The 20,623-nt window shown below is 41.3% G+C and overlaps 1 protein-coding gene across 2 annotated transcripts in view; it reads right to left on the bottom strand.

Moving 5' to 3' along the window:
• The window catches only part of CILP (cartilage intermediate layer protein), a 163,238-nt gene that overhangs the window by 37,336 nt on the left and 105,279 nt on the right, over positions 1-20,623 (bottom strand). For both annotated transcript variants that reach the window (XM_053717577.1, XM_053717578.1), the window contains one exon: positions 16,142-16,250. In XM_053717577.1, the coding sequence (XP_053573552.1) occupies positions 16,142-16,250 (109 nt within the window). The remainder of the gene's footprint in view (positions 1-16,141; positions 16,251-20,623) is intronic.

Here is a 20,623-nt window from a genome sequence, read left to right as displayed (position 1 = left end):
TTACGTTAGGGTTTGGTTTAGGTGTTAATATAGTTTAATTTAGGTTTTAGCGATGTGGGCGGTTTAGGGGTTAATAGGTATTATTTTGTTAATAATTGTAAGTTTAATTTAGATCTATTTTAATTATGTTAAAGTTAGGGGGTGTTAGGGTTACGTTAGGGGTTAATAGTTTAATTTTGGTTGTTGCAATGTGGGGGGCTGGAGGTTTAGGGGTTAATAGTTTTATTTAGTGGTAGTGATGTGGGAGGCCAGAGGTTTAAGGGTTAATAGCTTTATTTAGGTGGCGACGATATCGGGAGCGGCGATTAGGGGTTAATAACTGTAGGCAGGAGTCGGCGATGTCAGGGGCAGCAGATTAGGGGTGTTTAGACTCGGGTTTATGTTATGTTAGAAATCTCCATATCGCCCGCACAAGCAGTGTTTTTTTAAACTTGTAATGGCAGTGCTATAGGGAATTAAATAACGCAACTTTCTCCAACATAGGTGTGTCCGGTCCACGGCGTCATCCTTACTTGTGGGATATTCTCTTCCCCAACAGGAAATGGCAAAGAGCCCAGCAAAGCTGGTCACATGATCCCTCCTAGGCTCCGCCTACCCCAGTCATTCTCTTTGCCGTTGTACAGGCAACATCTCCACGGAGATGGCTTAGAGTTTTTTAGTGTTTAACTGTAGTTTTTATTATTCAATCAAGAGTTTGTTATTTTAAAATAGTGCTGGTATGTACTATTTACTCAGAAACAGAAAAGAGATGAAGATTTCTGTTTGTATGAGGAAAATGATTTTAGCACCGTAACTAAAATCCATGGCTGTTCCACACAGGACTGTTGAGAGCAATTAACTTCAGTTGGGGGAACAGTGTGCAGTCTCTTACTGCTTGAGGTATGACACATTCTAACAAGACGATGTAATGCTGGAAGCTGTCATTTTCCCTATGGGATCCGGTAAGCCATGTTTATTAAGATAGTAAATAAGGGCTTCACAAGGGCTTATTAAGACTGTAGACTTTTTCTGGGCTAAATCGATTCATTATTAACACATATTTAGCCTTGAGGAATCATTTATTCTGGGTACTTTGATATGATTATATCGGCAGGCACTGTTTTAGACACCTTATTCTTTAGGGGCTTTCCCTAATCATAGTCAGAGCCTCATTTTCGCGCCGGTATGGCGCACTTGTTTTTGAGGACAGCATGGCATGCAGCTGCATGTGTGTGGAGCTCTGATACATAGAAAAGTCTTTCTGAAGGCATCATTTGGTATCGTATTCCCCCTTTTGGGTCTCAGCAAAGCAGATTCCAGGGACTGTAAAGGGGTTAAATATAAAAACGGCTCCGGTTCCGTTATTTTAAGGGTTAAAGCTTCCAAATTTGGTGTGCAATACTTTTAAGGCTTTAAGACACTGTGGTGAAATTTTGGTGAATTTTGAACAATTCCTTCATACTTTTTCGCAATTGCAATAATAAAGTGTGTTTAGTTTAAAATTTAAAGTGACAGTAACGGTTTTATTTTAAAACGTTTTTTGTGCTTTGTTATCAAGTTTATGCCTGTTTAACATGTCTGAACTACCAGATAGATTGTGTTCTGACTGTGGGGAAACCAAGGTTCCTTCTCATTTAACTATATGTTTTTTATGTCATAAAAAAATTTAGTAAAAATGATGCCCAAGATGATTCCTCAAGTGAGGGGAGTAAGCATGGTACTGCATCATCCCCTCCTTCGTCTACACCAGTCTTGCCCATACAGGAGGCCCCTAGTACATCTAGTGCGCCAATACTCCTTACTATGCAACATTTAACGGCTGTAATGGATAATTCTATCAAAAACATTTTAGCCAATATGCCCACTTATCAGCGAAAGCGCGACTGCTCTGTTTTAGAAAATTCTGTAGAGCATGAGAGCGCTGATGATATGGTTTCCGAAGGGCCCCTACACCAGTCTGAGGGGGCCAGGGAGGTTTTGTCTGAGGGAGAAATTTCAGATTCAGGAAACATTTCTCAACAAGCTGAACCTGATGTGATTACTTTTAAATTTAAGTTGGAACATCTCCGCGCTCTGCTTAAGGAGGTGTTATCCAATTTGGATGATTGTGATTATCTGGTCATTCCAGAACCACTATGTAAAATGGAAAAGTTCTTAGAGGCCCCGGGGCCCCCCGAAGCTTTTCCTATATCCAAGCGGGTGGCGTACATTGTTAGTAAAGAATGGGACAGGCCCGGTATACCTTTAGTACCTCCCCCCATATTTATAAAATTGTTTTCCTATAGTCGACCCCAGAAAGGACTGATGGCAGACAGTCCCCAAGGTCGAGGGGGCGGTTTCTACTCTACACAAGCGCGCCACTATACCCATAGAAGATAGTTGTGCTTTCCAAGATCCTATGGATAAAAAATTAGAAGGTCTGCTAAAGATGTTTGTTCAGCAAGGTTCCCTTCTACAACCAATTGCATGCATTGTCCCTGTCACTGCAGCCGCGTGTTTCTAGTTTGATGAGCTAGGAAAGGCGATTATTAGTAATTCTTCTTCTTATGAGGAGATTATGGACAGAATTCGTGCTCTTAAATTGGCTAATTCTTTCACCCTAGACGCCACCTTGCAATTGGCTAGGTTAGCGGCGAAAAAATTCTGGGTTTGCTATTGTGGCGCAGAGCGCTTTGGTTAAAATCTTGGGCAGCGGATGCGTCTTCCAAGAACAAATTGCTTGACATTCCTTTCAAGGGGAAAACACTCTTTGGCCCTGACTTGAAAGAGATTATCTCTGATATCACTGGGGGCAAGGGCCACGCCCTTCCTCAGGATAGGTCTTTTCAAGACCAAAAATAAACCTAAGTTTCGTCCCTTTCGCAGAAACGGATCAGCCCCAAGGGCTACGTCCTCTAAGCAGGAAGGTAATACTTCTCAAGCCAATCCAGCCTGGAGACCTATGCAAGGCTGGAGCAAAGGAAAGCAGGCCAGGAAACCTGCCACTGCTACCAAGACAGCATGAAATGCGGGCCCCCGATCCGGGACCGGATCTGGTGGGGGGCAGACTCTCTCTCTTCGCTCAGGCTTGGGAAAGAGATGTTCTGGATCCTTGGGCGCTAGAAATAGTCTCCCAAGGTTATTCTCTGGAGTTCAAGGGGCTTCCTCCAAGGGGGAGGTTCCACAGGTCTCAGTTGTCTTCAGACCACATAAGAAGACAGGCATTCTTACATTGGGTAGAAGACCTGCTAAAAATGGGAGTGATTCATCCTGTTCCATTAGGAGAACAAGGGATGGGGTTCTACTCCAATCTGTTCATAGTTCCCAAAAAAGAGGGAACGTTCAGACCAATCTTAGATCTCAAGATCTTGAACAAGTTTCTCAAGGTTCCATCGTTCAAGATGGAAACCATTCGAACACTTCTTCCTTCCATCCAGGAAGGTCAATTCATGACCAAGGTGGATTTCAAGGATGCGTATCTACATATTCCTATCCACAAGGAACATCATCGGTTCCTAAGGTTTGCATTCCTGGACAAGCATTTCCAGTTCGTGGCATTTTCTTTCGGATTAGCCACTGCTCCTAGGATTTTCTCATAGGTACTAGGGTCCCTTCTGGCGGTGCTAAGACCAAGGGGCATTGCTGTAGTACCTTACTTGGACGACATTCTGATTCGAGCGTCGTCCCTTCCTCAAGTAAAGGCTCACACGGACATTGTCCTGGCCTTTCTCAGATCTCACGGATGGAAAGTGAACGTGGAAAAGAGTTCTCTATCTCCGTCAACGAGGGTTCCCTTCTTGGGAACTATAATAGACTCCTTAGAAATGAGGATTTTTCTGACAGAAGCCAGAAAAACAAAACTTCTAGACTCTTGTCGGATACTTCATTCCGTTCCTCTTCCTTCCATAGCGCAGTGCATGGAAGTGATAGGTTTGATGGTAGCGGCAATGGACATAGTTCCTTTTGTGCGCATTCATCTAAGACCATTACAACTGTTCATGCTCAGTCAGTGGAATGGGGACTATTCAGACTTGTCTCCGAAGATACAAGTAAATCAGAGGACCAGAGACTCATTCCGTTGGTGGCTGTCCCTGGACAACCTGTCACAAGGGATGACCTTCCGCAGACCAGAGTGGGTCATTGTCACGACCGACGCCAGTCTGATGGGCTGGGGCGCGGTCTGGGGATCCCTGAAAGCTCAGGGTCTTTGGTCTCGGGTAGAATCTCTTCTACCGATAAATATTCTGGAACTGAGAGCGATATTCAATGCTCTCAAAGCTTGGCCTCAGCTAGCGAGGGCCAAGTTCATACATCAACCATCAGGGGGGAACAAGGAGTTCCCTAGCGATGGAAGAAGTGACCAAAATCATTCTATGGGCGGAGTCTCACTCCTGCCACCTGTCTGCTATCCACATCCCAGGAGTGGAAAATTGGGAAGCGGATTTTCTGAGTCGTCAGACATTGCATCCGGGGGAGTGGGAACTCCATCCGGAAATCTTTGCCCAAGTCACTCAACCGTGGGGCATTCCAGACATGGATCTGATGGCCTCTCGTCAGAACTTCAGAGTTCCTTACTACGGGTACAGATCCAGGGATCCCAAGGCGGCTCTAGTGGATGCACTAGTAGCACCTTGGACCTTCAAACTAGCTTATGTGTTCCTGCCGTTTCCTCTCATCCCCAGGCTGGTAGCCAGGATCAATCAGGAGAGGGCGTCGGTGATTTTGATAGCTCCTGCGTGGCCACGCAGGACTTGGTATGCAGATCTGGTGAATATGTCATCGGCTCCACCATGGAAGCTACCTTTGAGAGACCTTCTTGTTCTAGGTCCGTTCGACCCACTCCAGCTGACTGCTTGGAGATTGAACGCTTGATTCTCAGATTCTGTTATTAATACTCTTGTTCAGGCCTGAAAGCCTGTAACCAGAAAAATTACCACATAATTTGGTATATCTGTTGGTGTGAATCTGCAGGATTCCCTTGGGACAAGGTTAAGATTCCTAAGAGTCTATCCTTCCTTCGAGAAGGATCGGAAAAAGGATTATCTGCAAGTTCCTTGATGGGACAGATTTCTGCCTTGTCTGTGTTACTTCACAAAAAGCTGGCAGCTGTGCCAGATGTTCTAGCCTTTGTTCAGGCTCTGGTTAGAATCAAGCCTGTTTACAAAATTTTGACTCCTCCTTGGAGTCTCAACCTAGTTCTTTCAGTTCTTCAGGGGGTTCCGTTTGAACCCTTACATTCCGTTGATATTAAGTTATTATCTTGGAAAGTTTTGTTTTTGGTTGCAATTTCTTCTGCTAGAAGAGTTTCAGAATTATCTGCTCTGCAGTGTTCTTCTCCTTATCTGGTGTTCCATGCAGATAAGGTGGTTTTGCGTACTAAACCTGGTTTTCTTCCAAAAGTTGTTTCTAACAAAAACATTAACCAGGAGATAGTTGTGCCTTCTTTGTGTCCTAATCCAGTTTCAAAGAAGGAACGTTTGTTGCACAACTTGGATGTAGTTCGTGCTCTCAAATTTTACTTAGCAGCTACTAAGGATTTCAGACAAACTTTGTCTTTGTTTGTTGTTTATTCTGGTAAACGGAGAGGTCAAAAAGCAACTTCTACCTCTCTCTCCTTCTGGATTAAAAGCATTATCCGATTGGCTTATGAGACTGCCGGACGGCAGCCTCCTGAAAGAATCACAGCTCACTCCACTAGGGCTGTGGCTTCCACATGGGCCTTCAAGAACGAGGCTTCTGTTGATCAGATATGTAAGGCAGCGACTTGGTCTTCACTGCACACTTTTTCTAAATTTTACAAATTTGATACTTTTGCTTCTTCTGAGGCTATTTTTGGGAGAAAGGTTTTGCAAGCCGTGGTGCCTTCCATTTAGGTGACCTGATTTGCTCCCTCCCTTCATCCGTGTCCTAAAGCTTTGGTATTGGTTCCCACAAGTAAGGATGACGCCGTGGACCGGACACACCTATGTTGGAGAAAACAGAATTTATGTTTACCTGATAAATTACTTTCTCCAACGGTGTGTCCGGTCCACGGCCCGCCCTGGTTTTTTTAATCAGGTCTGATAATTTATTTTCTTTAACTACAGTCACCACGGTAACATATGGTTTCTCCTATGCAAATATTCCTCCTTAACGTCGGTCGAATGACTGGGGTAGGCGGAGCCTAGGAGGGATCATGTGACCAGCTTTGCTGGGCTCTTTGCCATTTCCTGTTGGGGAAGAGAATATCCCACAAGTAAGGATGACGCCGTGGACCGGACACACCGTTGGAGAAAGTAATTTATCAGGTAAACATAAATTCTGTTTTTGTGGCATTCTTTACTTTCCCTATAGCGCTCAAAACTCGTAATCTAGGTGATACATATCTAATACGTAGAATGTTAAAAAATCAATGATGAGGACACATAAAATAAAATAGACTGCCGAATCAGGAAAACTTAGCGTGTATGTTAATTCGTATATATTATGAAATATACATGGGTGAATGTGAAATATATATAAAAAGTTTAAAAAAACGCAAAATGAATTAAATAAATGTAAATATTACTCTCACTATCTATAGTCTTAAAATATTTCTAAGTATTAAAGAAAGGCTGCCAGATCTATATCTCTGTTTAGGCCATATAGTACTCTGGTGTTAAAACGATGCATCCAGTATGTTTCTCTTTTTCTTAAAGGGACACTGAACCCAAATGTTTCCTTTCGTGATTTAGATAGAGTATGACATTTTAAGCAACTTTCTAATTTATTCCTATTGTCAAATTTTCTTCATTCTCTTGGTATCTTTATTTGAAATGCAAGAATGTAAGTTTAGATGCCGGCCCATTTTTGGTGAACAACCTGGGTTGTCCTTGCTGATTGGTGGATAAATTCATCCACAAATAAAAAAGTGCTATCCAGGGTCCTAAACCAAAAAAATAGCTTAGATGCCTTCTTTTTCAAATAAAGATAGCAAGATAACGAAGATTTTTTTTTAATAGGAGTAAATTAGAAAGTTGCTTAAAATTGCATGCTCTATTTGATTCGCGAAATACATTTTTTTGGTTCAGTGTCCCTTTAATTGGAGGAGTCTTTCATTTCCCCAAATGGAAGGAAATTTGTTCAATAGCTTTAATGAGGAGTTATTTTGGGTTCTTAATGTGGTGTTCATCGAAGTGGAGCTTAGACCGTACTCACAGGTTTCTCCTTCTATGTTTTTAACATGTTCAAGGAGACGAGTTTTTAGGGTGCATTTCGTTCTTCCTATGTAAATGTTTTACAACTGCATTGAATTTGGTAAACTACATACTCTGATTTACAGTTCATAAAGCTTGTAATTGGGATCTGTTCTTTTTCATTGTTTATAATCCATTTATTTACTATTTCTTCTGTTAAGTGTGATCAGTCCACGGGTCATCATTACTTGTGGGATATTAACTGCTCCCCTACAGGAAGTGCAAGAGGATTCACCCAGCAGAGTTGCTATATAGCTCCTCCCCTCTACGTCACCTCCAGTCATTCTCTTGCACCCAACGACTAGATAGGATGTGTGAGAGGACTATGGTGATATATTTAGTTTTTATATCTTCAATCAAAAGTTTGTTATTTTATAATAGCACCGGAGTGTGTTATTCCTTCTCTGGTAGAATTTGAAGAAGAATCTACCTGAGTTTTTCTATGATTTTAGCCGGAGTAGTTAAGATCATATTGCTGTTTCTCGGCCATCTGAGGAGAGGTAAACTTCAGATCAGGGGACAGCAGGCAGATTAATCTGCAAAGAGGTATGTAGCAGTTTATTATTTTCTGACATGGAATTGATGAGAAAATCCTGCCATACCGTTATAATGTAAACTCAGCCTTGAATGCAGTAGATGTAGCTGATATCAGGCTGTCATGTATGTATATTTTACACTTCAGTTTTCTGGGAAATGGTACTTCTCTGGCTTTTAAACTGTATACATAGACTTAACCTATTTTGCAGGGACTTGCAATAGGTTTTAAATGACAATTAATTATTGAGGTAAAACGTTTTTTTGCTGGCATGTAAAAACGTTTTTTTCTCTGAGGTACTGGGTGAAAAAATGTTTTGGGCACTTTTTTTCCACTTGGCAATAGTTTTGATTTAAATTAGAGCAGTTCACTGATCCCTCTCACTGTTATGTGTGTGGGGGAGGGGCCATTTTGGTGCTTTCACTATGCATCAGAAAAACTCAGTCAGAGGTTCATTTTCTTCCTGCATGATCCGGTTCATCTCTACAGAGTTCAGGGATCTCAAGAGTCTTTTTTGAGGGAAGTAATCATTCACAGCAGAGCTGTGCTGATTGTATTGACTGTGATATAAAAAACGTTTATTTGTGTATTTTTTTTCTGCTGCCTGGGTTAGTTATCATTTGCTGAGGGGAACAATCCTTTGCTAAAACTGTATATTCTGACAAAGATTGATGCTATAACTTAATTATTTTATCTGTTATAATATTTTCTGTGCTTCTTAAAGGCACAGTTCGTTTTCATATTATTTGTAAATTACTTTGAAAAGTATTTCCAAGTTGCTGTTTATTTGCTAGTGTGTTAAACATGTCTGATTCAGAGGAATATCTCTGTGCTATATGTGTTAATGCCAAAGTGGAGCCCAATAGAAATTTATGTACTAAATGTATTGATGCTACTTTAAAAAATAGTCAATCTGTACAAATTGAACATATTTCACCAAAGAACGAGGGGAGAGTTATGCCGACTAACTCGCCTCACGTGTCAGTACCTGCATCTCCCGCTCAGGAGGTGCGTGATATTGTAGCGCCGAGTGCATCTGGGCGGCCATTACAAATCACATTACAAGATATGGCTACTGTTATGACTGAAGTTTTGGCTAAACTACCAGAACTAAGAGGTAAACGTGATCACTCTGGGATGAGAACAGAGTGCGCTGATAATGCAAGGGCCATGTCTGATACTGCGTCACAGTTTGCAGAACGTGAAGACGGAAAGCTTCATTCTGTGGGTGACGGTTCTGATCCAAATAAACTGGACTCAGACATTTCAAATTTTAAATTTAAGCTTGAGAACCTCCGTGTGTTACTAGGGGAGGTATTAGCGGCTCTGAATGATTGTAACACAGTTGCAATCCCAGAAAAAATGTGTAGGTTGGATAAATATTTTGCGGTACCGACGAGTACTGACGTTTTTCCTATACCTAAGAGACTTACTGACATTGTTACTAAGGAGTGGGATAGACCCGGTGTGCCTTTCTCACCCCCTCCTATATTCAGAAAAATGTTTCCAATAGACGCCGCCACACGGGACTTATGGCAAATGGTCCCTAAGGTGGAGGGAGCAGTTTCTACTTTAGCTAAGCGTACCACTATCCCAGTGGAGGATAGCTGTGCTTTTTCAGATCCAATGGATAAAAAATTAGAGGGTTACCTTAAGAAAATGTTTGTTCAACAAGGGTTTATATTGCAACCTCTTGCATGTATTGCGCCTGTCACGGCTGCAGCAGCATTTTGGTTTGAGTCTCTGGAAGAGACACTTCAATCATCCACACTAGATGACATCACACACAAATTTAAATTCCTTAAGTTAGCTAATTCATTTATTTCAGATGCCGTAGTACATTTAACTAAACTTGCGGCTAAAAATTCAGGATTCGCCATTCAGGCACGCAGAGCTCTGTGGCTAAAATCCTGGTCAGCTGATGTTACGTCTAAATCTAAATTGCTTAATATTCCTTTCAAAGGGCAGACCTTATTCGGGCCCGGCTTGAAAGAGATTATTGATGACATTACAGGAGGTAAAGGTCATGCCCTGCCTCAGGACAAGGCCAAAGCCAAGGCTAGACAGTCCAATTTTCGTTCCTTTCGTAATTTCAAAGCAGGAGCAGCATCAACTTCCTCTGCGCCAAAACAGGAAGGAGCTGTTGCTCGCTACAGACAAGGCTGGAAACCTAACCAGTCCTGGAACAGGGGCAAACAGGCCAGAAAACCTGCTGCTGCCCCTAAGACAGCATGAATTGAGGGCCCCCGATCCGGGACCGGATCTAGTGGGGGGCAGACTTTCCCTCTTCGCCCAGGCTTGGGCAAGAGATGTTCAGGATCCCTGGGCATTAGAGATCATATCTCAGGGATACCTTCTGGACTTCAAATCCTCTCCCCCAAGAGGGAGATTTCATCTGTCAAGGTTGTCAACAAACCTAACAAAGAAGGAAGCGTTTCTACGCTGCGTACAAGATCTTTTATTAATGGGAGTGATCCATCCAGTTCCGCGGTTGGAACAAGGACAAGGGTTTTACTCAAATCTGTTTGTAGTTCCCAAAAAGAGGGAACCTTCAGGCCAATCTTGGATTTAAAGATCCTAAACAAATTCCTAAGAGTTCCATCGTTCAAGATGGAAACTATTCGAACAATTTTGCCCATGATCCAAGAGGGTCAGTACTTGACCACAGTGGATTTAAAGGATGCTTACCTTCACATACCGATTCACAGAAGTCATTACCGGTATCTAAGGTTTGCCTTTTTAGACAGGCATTACCAGTTTGTAGCTCTTCCATTCGGACTGGCTACGGCTCCAAGAATCTTCACAAAGGTTCTGGGCACTCTTCTGGCGGTACTAAGACCGCGAGGAATTTCAGTAGCTCCGTACTTAGACGACATACTGATACAAGCTTCAAGCTTTCAAACTGCCAAATCTCATACAGAGATAGTACTGGCATTTCTAAGGTCGCATGGATGGAAAGTGAACGAAGAGAAAAGTTCTCTCTTTCCACTCACAAGAGTTCCCTTCCTGGGGACTCTGATAGATTCTGTAGAAATGAAGATTTACCTGACAGAGGACAGGTTAACAAAACTTCAAAATGCATGCCGTGTCCTTCATTCCATTCAAGAGACCAGAAATTCTCTTCTATGGTGGCTTTATCGGCCACATCTGTCCAGGGGAATGCCATTCAGCAGGCCAGACTGGTCAATTGTAACAACAGACGCCAGCCTACTAGGTTGGGGCGCTGTCTGGAATTCTCTGAAGGCTCAGGAACTATGGAATCAGGAGGAGAGTCTTCTTCCAATAAACATTCTGGAATTGAGAGCAGTCCTCAATGCTCTTCTGGCTTGGCCCCAGTTAGCAACTCGGGGGTTCATCAGGTTCCAGTCGGACAACATCACGACTGTAGCTTATATCAACCATCAGGGAGGGACAAGAAGCTCCCTAGCAATGATGGAAGTATCGAAGATAATTCGCTGGGCAGAGTCTCACTCTTGCCACCTGTCTGCAATCCACATCCCGGGAGTGGAGAACTGGGAGGCGGATTTCTTAAGTCGTCAGACTTTTCATCCTGGGGAGTGGGAACTTCATCCAGAGGTCTTTGCCCAAATACTTCCACGTTGGGGCAAACCAGAGATAGATCTCATGGCGTCTCGACAGAACGCCAAGCTTCCGCGCTACGGGTCCAGATCCAGGGATCCGGGAGCGGTCCTGATAGATGCCTTGACAGCACCATGGACCTTCAGGATGGCTTATGTGTTTCCACCTTTCCCGATGCTTCCTCGATTGATTGCCAGAATCAAACAGGAGAAAGCATCAGTGATTCTAATAGCGCCTGCATGGCCACGCAGGACTTGGTATACAGATCTGGTGGACATGTCATTCTGTCCACCTTGGTCGTTACCTCTGAAACAGGACCTTCTGATTCAGGGTCCTTTCAAACATCAAAATCTAACTTCTCTGAAGCTGACTGCTTGGAAATTGAACGCTTGATCTTATCAAAGCGTGGTTTTTCTGAGTCAGTTATTGATACCTTAATACAGGCTAGGAAGCCTGTCACCAGAAAGATTTACCATAAAATATGGCGTAAATACCTATATTGGTGCGAATCCAAAGGTTACTCTTGGAGTAAGGTTAGGATTCCTAGGATATTGTCTTTTCTACAAGAAGGTTTAGAAAAGGGGTTATCCGCTAGTTCCTTAAAGGGACAGATCTCAGCTCTGTCCATTCTGTTACACAAGCGTCTGTCAGAAGTTCCAGACGTTCAGGCTTTTTGTCAGGCTTTGGCCAGGATTAAACCTGTGTTTAAAGCTGTGGCTCCACCATGGAGTTTAAACCTTGTTCTTAACGTTTTACAGGGTGTTCCGTTTGAACCCCTTCATTCCATTGATATAAAGTTGTTATCTTGGAAAGTTCTATTTTTAATGGCTATTTCCTCGGCTCGAAGAGTCTCTGAGTTATCAGCCTTACATTGTGATTCTCCTTATTTGATTTTTCACTCGGATAAGGTAGTTCTGCGTACTAAGCCTGGGTTCTTACCTAAGGTAGTCACTAACAGGAATATCAATCAGGAGATTGTTGTTCCATCCTTGTGCCCAAATCCTTCTTCGAGGAAGGAACGTCTTTTGCACAATCTGGATGTAGTTCGTGCCCTTAAATTTTATTTACAGGCAACTAAAGATTTTCGACAAACGTCTTCCCTGTTTGTCGTTTACTCTGGTCAGAGGAGAGGTCAAAAAGCTTCTGCTACCTCTCTCTCTTTTTGGCTTCGTAGCATAATTCGTTTAGCTTATGAGACTGCTGGACAGCAGCCTCCTGAAAGAATTACAGCTCATTCCACTAGAGCTGTGGCTTCCACTTGGGCCTTTAAGAATGAGGCCTCTGTTGAACAGATTTGCAAGGCTGCAACTTGGTCTTCGCTTCATACTTTTTCCAAATTTTACAAATTTGACACTTTTGCTTCCTCGGAGGCTATTTTTGGGAGAAAGGTTCTTCAGGCAGTGGTTCCTTCTGTATAAAGAGCCTGCCTATCCCTCCCGTCATCCGTGTACTTTTGCTTTGGTATTGGTATCCCACAAGTAATGATGACCCGTGGACTGATCACACTTAACAGAAGAAAACATAATTTATGCTTACCTGATAAATTCCTTTCTTCTGTAGTGTGATCAGTCCACGGCCCGCCCTGTTTTTTAAGGCAGGTAAATATTTTTTAAATTATACTCCAGTCACCACTACACCCTTGGCTTCTCCTTTCTCGTTGGTCCTTGGTCGAATGACTGGAGGTGACGTAGAGGGGAGGAGCTATATAGCAACTCTGCTGGGTGAATCCTCTTGCACTTCCTGTAGGGGAGCAGTTAATATCCCACAAGTAATGATGACCCGTGGACTGATCACACTACAGAAGAAAGGAATTTATCAGGTAAGTATAAATTATGTTTTTATTGTGGCTTGTATGTTTGCAGCATTCACATTTTTTCCTGCCAAATTTAAAAAACCCTTTTACTGGGTGTAAAGTATTTGCCTTAGGTTTTTTGCAGATCTTAAGTTTTGTTGGTGCTAAAATGTTTTTTTCTGTAGGTAACTATAGGTTTGAGGGGCAATCCTACTTCGAATAATGGGTCTTTCTTTAAAATATGCCAGTGGATTTTCAGAATTTTTTCAATTGTAGGTGCCGCTCTGTTGTATGTTGTGATGAAACGTGGACCACTGTATTCCGTTTCCACAGGCTTTGTTTTTTTCTTTCCATATATTAAAGTTTGTCTGTCTAGTTTTTCAACTCTTTTGTATGCTTCTATATTTTTTGGATCGAAATTTTTCTCCAAAAAAATTTCTTTCAAGGAAGATGCTGCTTGTTTAAAATCTTATTTTTTTGTGCAGCTTTGTTTTACTCTCTGAAATTGGCCAAATGGTATATTTGTTTATCCACTGTGGGTGATGTCTGCTTTTTGCATCTAAATATCCATTGGTGTCCGTCTCTTTTGTGTACAGTTTTTTGTGTATTTCATCCTGTTCTATATATATAGTTATATCCAAGAAGTTAATTTTCTGTTCCATTCATTAGTGAAAGTAAGGTTGAATTTATTTTTGTTGATCCAATCAACAAAATCTTGGAAAATATTTGGTTCTCCTTTCCAGATTATTAGAATATCATTGATAAATCTGTACCATTTAACTATATATGGTAAAAAAAAGGATTCTCATTCCAAATTATTTGGTCTTCAAATTTTCCCATGTACAGATTGGCAAAGTTTGGGGCAAATTTAGTGCCCATAGCGGTTCCCACTAATTGTAGGATTATTTTATTTTCAAAACTGAAATAGTTCTTGGATGAAATAAACTCAATGGCTTCACAAATGAAGTTTGCTTGATCATTATTTAAATTATTTTTTAATTATTATTCAATTGTTTCAACACCTTTTTTGTGTGGAATTGAGGTGTATAGGGCAAAGACATCAAGTGTTGCAAATGAGAAATCCCCCTCCCATTTTTTCTGCTTTAATTTGGATAGAAGATGAGGGGTGTCTCTTATATGTGACTTTAATACTGGAACCAATGGTTGTAGAAAATGATTAACGTATTGTGAGAAACTGCATGTTAGATTATTTATCCCTGAAATGATTGGCCCCTCAGGAGGGTTACTCTGATCCTTATAGATTTTCTTAATGCATTATTTATTAGAAATAAGTATTTGTTTGAGAAATGTTTTGTTGAATCATTTTTTAGCATGCAGTATGTAGTTTCATCTTCAAGTATTATCATTGCTTCTGTAAGATAGTCTTTCCTGTCTTGTATTATGACAGCTCCACCTTTATCCGCTTCTCTGAAGATTATGTTAGGATCTTCGCTTTTTTTATGGCTTATTTCTCTTTTCTGTTTAGATTTGTGTTTTTCAATTTAAATGAATGATACATAGGGGCATATGTATCAAGCTCCGAATGGAGCTTGATGCCCCGTGTTTCTGGCGAGTCATCAGATTCGCCAGAAACAGCAGTTATGAAGCAGCGGTCACAAAGACTGCTGCTCCATAACCTGTCCGTCTGCTCTGAGCAGGCGGACACACATCGCCACAATACAACCCGATCGAGTACGATCGGGTTGATTGACACCCGCCTGCTGGCGGCCTATTGGCCGCGAGTCTGCAGGGGGCGGCGTTGCACCAGCAGCTCTTGTGAGCTGCTGGTGCAATGCTGAATACGGCAAGCGTATTGCTCGCCTTATTCAGCGATGTCTGTCGGACCTGATCCGCTCTGTCGGATCCGGTCCGACAGACATTGATAACTATAGGCCATAGTATCTAGATCGCTCAATGCTGAAATCTCAAACATAGTTATAAATTTACCTTTCAATTGTGAGGGATAAAAAACTGATTTAGACTTAAAGGTACTATGTACAATTTCTCAAGGTTCAGTGGATGAGTTTTCATTTTCAAGTTCCTGTAGGACCTCTATAGTTTCTTCATCACCTTGCGTTAATATAGTTTCCATCTCCTGTGTAGTCGGATTTGAATTTCCCATTTGTGTTTTAAATTCGGCTTTGACCCCTTTCTTTGGGTTCTTTGAGTTTTTTGCAAAGTTTCTCTGTAATGTAATTTTGCGGATACATTTAATTGTATCAATGAAGAGAGTAAATGGATTGGGACCTTTATTTGGTGCAAATGAGAGGCCCTTCTTTAGAACTTTCTCTTCAATTGCTTCAAACGGTCTTTTAGACAGATTAAAGATCTTAATTATCTCACGTGTATCCTTGTCATGTTTTTCGTCTAATGTTGCCAATTTGGCTTTTTTCTCTATTTGTATATATTTTCCTCCTCTGCATCCTCTTCTACGTAGTCCCACCTTCCTTTTTGGGGTCTTGAAGGAGGTTGTGTAAAGAATTTTGGAGGCGATTCTTTTCTTTGTCTTTCCTGGTCTTCTCTAATTTGTTGGATTCTGGGGTGTCTATTTTGATAATGGTTGTTTTGATTCCTATTTGGCCCATGTTGATGGTACCTGTTGTTTTCACTATTTTTATTTATATTATTTTGTGTATTTTTATTTCTATTATTTGTATTATAAGTTCTCTTTTGTGCTCTGTTGGAATTGTGTGAGCTTGTTCTGTTAGTGTTTTCAGTTTGAAAAAAAGTGTTTGAACTAGTTGAAGGATTTGGGGTTTCTGTTAGATCAATAAACTCATTTTCAGTATTTTCCAAATAATTTCTTTTTATTTTGTTCTCTTCTATGTCTCTATTAATTTTTTTCTTTTTGATTAAGTCCAGCTCAATCTTCCTTGTCCTAGATTCAATTTATTTGTATACAGTAGCTGTTTGCAATACACATCTTCCTTGTGTGATTCTAGATGTTGTCTAATTTCTAAAATCTCTTCCCTTATATTTGTTAGGTATTGTTCCCTAAATCTATTTTTAGAGCAGGAAGGCAGGTTAGTGGTTTCTGCATGAGTTACATAGCTGTTCTCTCACCAGAGGTACTGCTCAGTGGCTGGTTCTCCCACAGCTTTGCAGCAGAATGTCACACTCTGTCCAACTCTTCGCACTTTATTCTCAGGGCTTTCAGATATATATGGCTTTTCTGAAAAATATCATATAGCATATTAAAATATCAAATAGCATATTAAAGGGATATGATACCCAACATTTTTCTTTTATGATTCAGATAGAGCATGTGATTTTAAACAACTTTCTAATTTTCTTTTATTATCAAATTTTCTTTGTTCTCTTGGTATCTTTTGTTGAAAAGCAGGAAAGTATGCTTTGGAGCTGGCCCATTTATGGAGCACTATATGGCAGCAGTTTTGCAAGAATATTATCAATTTGCAAGAGCACTAGAGGGCAGCACTATTTCCTGTCATGTAGTTCTCCAGATGCATACCTAGGTATCTCTCCAACACAGAATATCTTGGAAATGAAGCAAATTTGATAAGAGAAGAAATTGGAAATTTAAAAAAAAAAATATGCTCTGTCTGAATCACAAAATACATGTTTTGGGTTTCATATATCTCTAATGGCTAACAATGAGCCGTTATTTTTAATATATATATATATATCAGAAGGATCACATTTTTATCACTATGTATCTACAGCACTTCTTTAACATATTTTTAACATGTGCCAGCCCTATTTCTCTAATCACAATTCAAATCCTGGATACTTAAAAATGAAACATGATTACCAAATGTTCAATTACTTGAAAGTGATGCAGCATAGCTGTAAAAAAACTGACTAGAAAATATTACCTGGACTTCTCTATGTAAAAAAGGAAGATATTTTACCTCAAATTACCTCAGTAGCCACATCCCATTGTAAAGGACTTTAATTAGCGTGCATTTGGTATGTGCAGGCACAATCAAGTTTTTCCTTCCCCAGTTTAAGGACGTTTACTATGAAATCGGTGAAATCTCATGAGATCACAGTAAAGCAAAGTGTGACATGAAGCTGATTGGCTTTTTTTTTTAACATGCAGCTGACAGTAGCTGAAGAATAACTGTTTACAGAGCACTTTCCAGTGACGTCACTAGGGGGGTGCGGGGGGTGTGGACCGCACCCGGGTGACACCCTAAGGGGGGGTGACACCACACCATCAGGCAGCTGTAATTTTGTATAATACTTTTTTATTATTTATTATAATGAGGCAGTCAGTGTCGACGCGTGCACTGTACTGTGCGCAGGCTAACCTGTTAGGTACTTTATTTAGTAGACGGTACTAGTGTGTGCGCAGCGCACGGCTCCAAATACAACAGTCTGACACACAGTACACATGACTGACAGTCAGTGCTGCGCGATAAGCTGGATCAATCACTCTCGGGTCTCATCATGGCATGGCCCCACCGTGACCCCACCATGATGATCTCAGAGTCAGAGCAGCAGCCATCACCTCAGTTACCCTCCCCTCTAGACCGGTCGAACAGGCTAAGGGGGGAGGAGCAAGACAGCAACACTGACTGCACGCGCAAGTGAGGAGGAAGAGAGAGAGCGGGACAACAGAGTTGCAGCAATAAGCGTGTGACTCTGTGTGAACTTTTCTGATCATCTGGACAGTGGACTGGGGACCGAAATCCGGATCTGTTACCTTACCGGTAAGTAAGTACTTAAAGTAAACTACAGTGCACTGCCACTCAGAGTCAGACTAGAGAGTCACTTGTCACTCCGTCTGTGACTGCAGCATGATTCTCTGAGCCTGTCACTGAATCTATGATACTTACATACTGTATGGATTATGGATATAATAGAAGATATCCTTTTAGTATTTGCCACTGCAATTGAATGAGTGTTTCAAAGTTATTGATTTTTTCTTTATTTATTGACCAGTGACCTTAATTTCTTAAAATAATGAAAGACTGACATTTTCTTTACTAAGGGGTACTGTCCTTGACATAGTATGGGCTATTAAAACCAGACATTATGGCCTCCTATCAAATATGGTTATTTAAGATTCCCTCTGACAGGATTCAGCACAATTGATTAGTTTTACCTTTTAATGAAAAATAAATACCACAATATAAACTATGTGTGCCTTTAAAACAATTATTTATTATTAAGATTCAACATTTTTCATCTCTAATTTTCATCAATGTTCTAAATGAAAGCTACTTGCTAGAGGTGCATTAAAAAAAATATAAAAACTTTTGGTGTCGTAAAAAGACATTTCTACATAGGAATCAATTTCACAGATTAATTTCAAACATTTAAGCATTGGCCTTTTGAGTAAAATGAAGCAATAACAAGAGTAAGGGTAACTATATAAATAGCACACTTGTTAAAATAGTCAACTTTGTTATCAATAATTAAAAATAAAATCTGAGAGAAAAATGGGTCTTAAATAATAATATAATTTTTTTTTTCTCTTGTTAAGTGTATTCAGTCCACGGATCATCCATTACTTATGGGATATATTCCCTTCCCAACAGGAAGTTGCAAGAGGATCACCCAAAGCAGAGCTGCTATATAGCTCCTCCCCTCACATGTCATATCCAGTCATTCTCTTGCAACTCTCAACATAGTAGGAAGGTGTGAGAGGAGTGTGGAGTTTTTATACTTAATTATTTCTTCAATCAAAAGTTTGTTATTTTAAATGGCACCGGAGTGTGCTGTTTTTTCTCTCAGGCAGTATTTAGAAGAAGAATCTGCCTGCGTTTTTCTATGATCTTAGCAGAAGTAACTAAGATCCACTGGCTGTTCTCGCACATTCTGAGGAGTGGGGTAACTTCAGAAAGGGAATAGCATGCGGGGTCCCCTGCAGATGAGGTATGTGCAGTAAAATATTTTTCTAAGGAATGGAATTGACTAAGAAAATACTGCTGATACCGATGTAATGTAAGTACAGCCTTAAATGCAGTAGTAGCGACTGGTATCAGGCTGATGAATGTATGTGCAGTAAGTAATTTTCTAAGGAATGGAATTTGACTAAGAAAATACTGTTAATACTGAAGTAATGTATGAGCCTTAACTGCAGTAGAAGCGACTGGTAGCAGGCTTATTAATAACACTACATAACTTTTAAAATGTATATTTTAAAATGTATGTTTAAAACGTTTACTGGCACAAAGATCATTATCAGTACCTAAGATTTGCCTTTCTAGACAGGCATTACCAGTTTGTAGCTCTTCCCTTCAGGTTAGCTACGGCCCGATAATTTTTACAAAGGTTCTGGGCTCACTTCTGGCGGTGCTAAGACCGCGAGGCATAGCGGTGGCTCCGTACCTAGACGACATTCTGATACAGGCGTCAAGTTTTCAAATTGCCAAGTCTCATACAGAGATAGTTCTGGCATTTCTGAGGTCGCATGGGTGGAAGGTGAACCTGGAAAAGAGTTCTCTATTACCACTCACAAGAGTTCCCTTCCTGGGGACTCTTATAGATTCTATAGAGATGAAGATTTACCTGACGGAGTCCAGGTTATCAAAGCTTCTGAATGCTTGCCGTGTCCTTCATTCCATTCCACGCCCGTCAGTAGCTCAGTGCATGGAAGTAATCGGCTTAATGGTAGCGGCAATGGACATAGTACCATTTGCGCGCCTGCATCTCAGACCGCTGCAATTATACATGCTAAGTCAGTGGAATGGGGATTACTCAGATTTGTCCCCTCTACTAAATCTGGATCAAGAGACCAGAGATTCTCTTCTCTGGTGGCTTTCTCGGGTCCATCTGTCCAAGGGGATGACCTTTCGCAGGTCAGATTGGACGATTGTAACAACAGATGCCAGCCTTCTAGGTTGGGTCGCAGTCTGGAACTCCCTGAAGGCTCAGGGATTATGGACTCAGGAGGAGAAACTCCTCCCAATATATATTCTGGAGTTGAGAGCAATATTCAATGCTCTTCTAGCTTGGCCTCAGCTGGCAACACTGAGGTTCATCAGATTTCAGTCGGACAACATCACGACTGTGGCTTACATAAACCATCAAGGGGGAACCAGGAGTCCCCTAGCGATGTTAGAAGTCTCAAAGATAATTCGCTGGGCAGAGTCTCACTCTTGCCACCTGTCAGCAATCTACATCCCAGGCGTGGAGAACTGGGAGGCGGACTTTCTAAGTCGCCAGACTTTTCATCCGAGGGAGTGGGAACTTCATCCGGAGGTCTTCGCTCAACTGATTCATCGTTGGGGCAAATCAGAACTGGATCTCATGGCGTCTCGCCAGAACGCCAATCTTCCTTGTTACGGATCCAGGTCCAGGGACCCGGGAGCGGCGCTGATAGATGCTCTGGCAGCCCCTTGGGTTTTCAACATGGCTTATGTGTTTCCACCATTTCCGCTGCTACCTCGACTGATTGCTAAGATCAAACAGGAGAGAGCATCAGTGATTCTGATAGCGCATGCGTGGCCACGCAGGACCTGGTATGCAGACCTAGTGGACATGTCGTCCTGTCCACCATGGTCTCTGCCTCTGAGGCAGGACCTTCTAATACAAGGTCCTTTCAACCATCCAAATCTAATTTCTCTGAGGCTG

The sequence above is a fragment of the Bombina bombina genome, chromosome 6 (genome assembly GCF_027579735.1).
Source record: "Bombina bombina isolate aBomBom1 chromosome 6, aBomBom1.pri, whole genome shotgun sequence".
NCBI lineage: Eukaryota > Metazoa > Chordata > Amphibia > Anura > Bombinatoridae > Bombina > Bombina bombina.
This window is presented reverse-complemented; position numbering and strand designations above follow the sequence as displayed.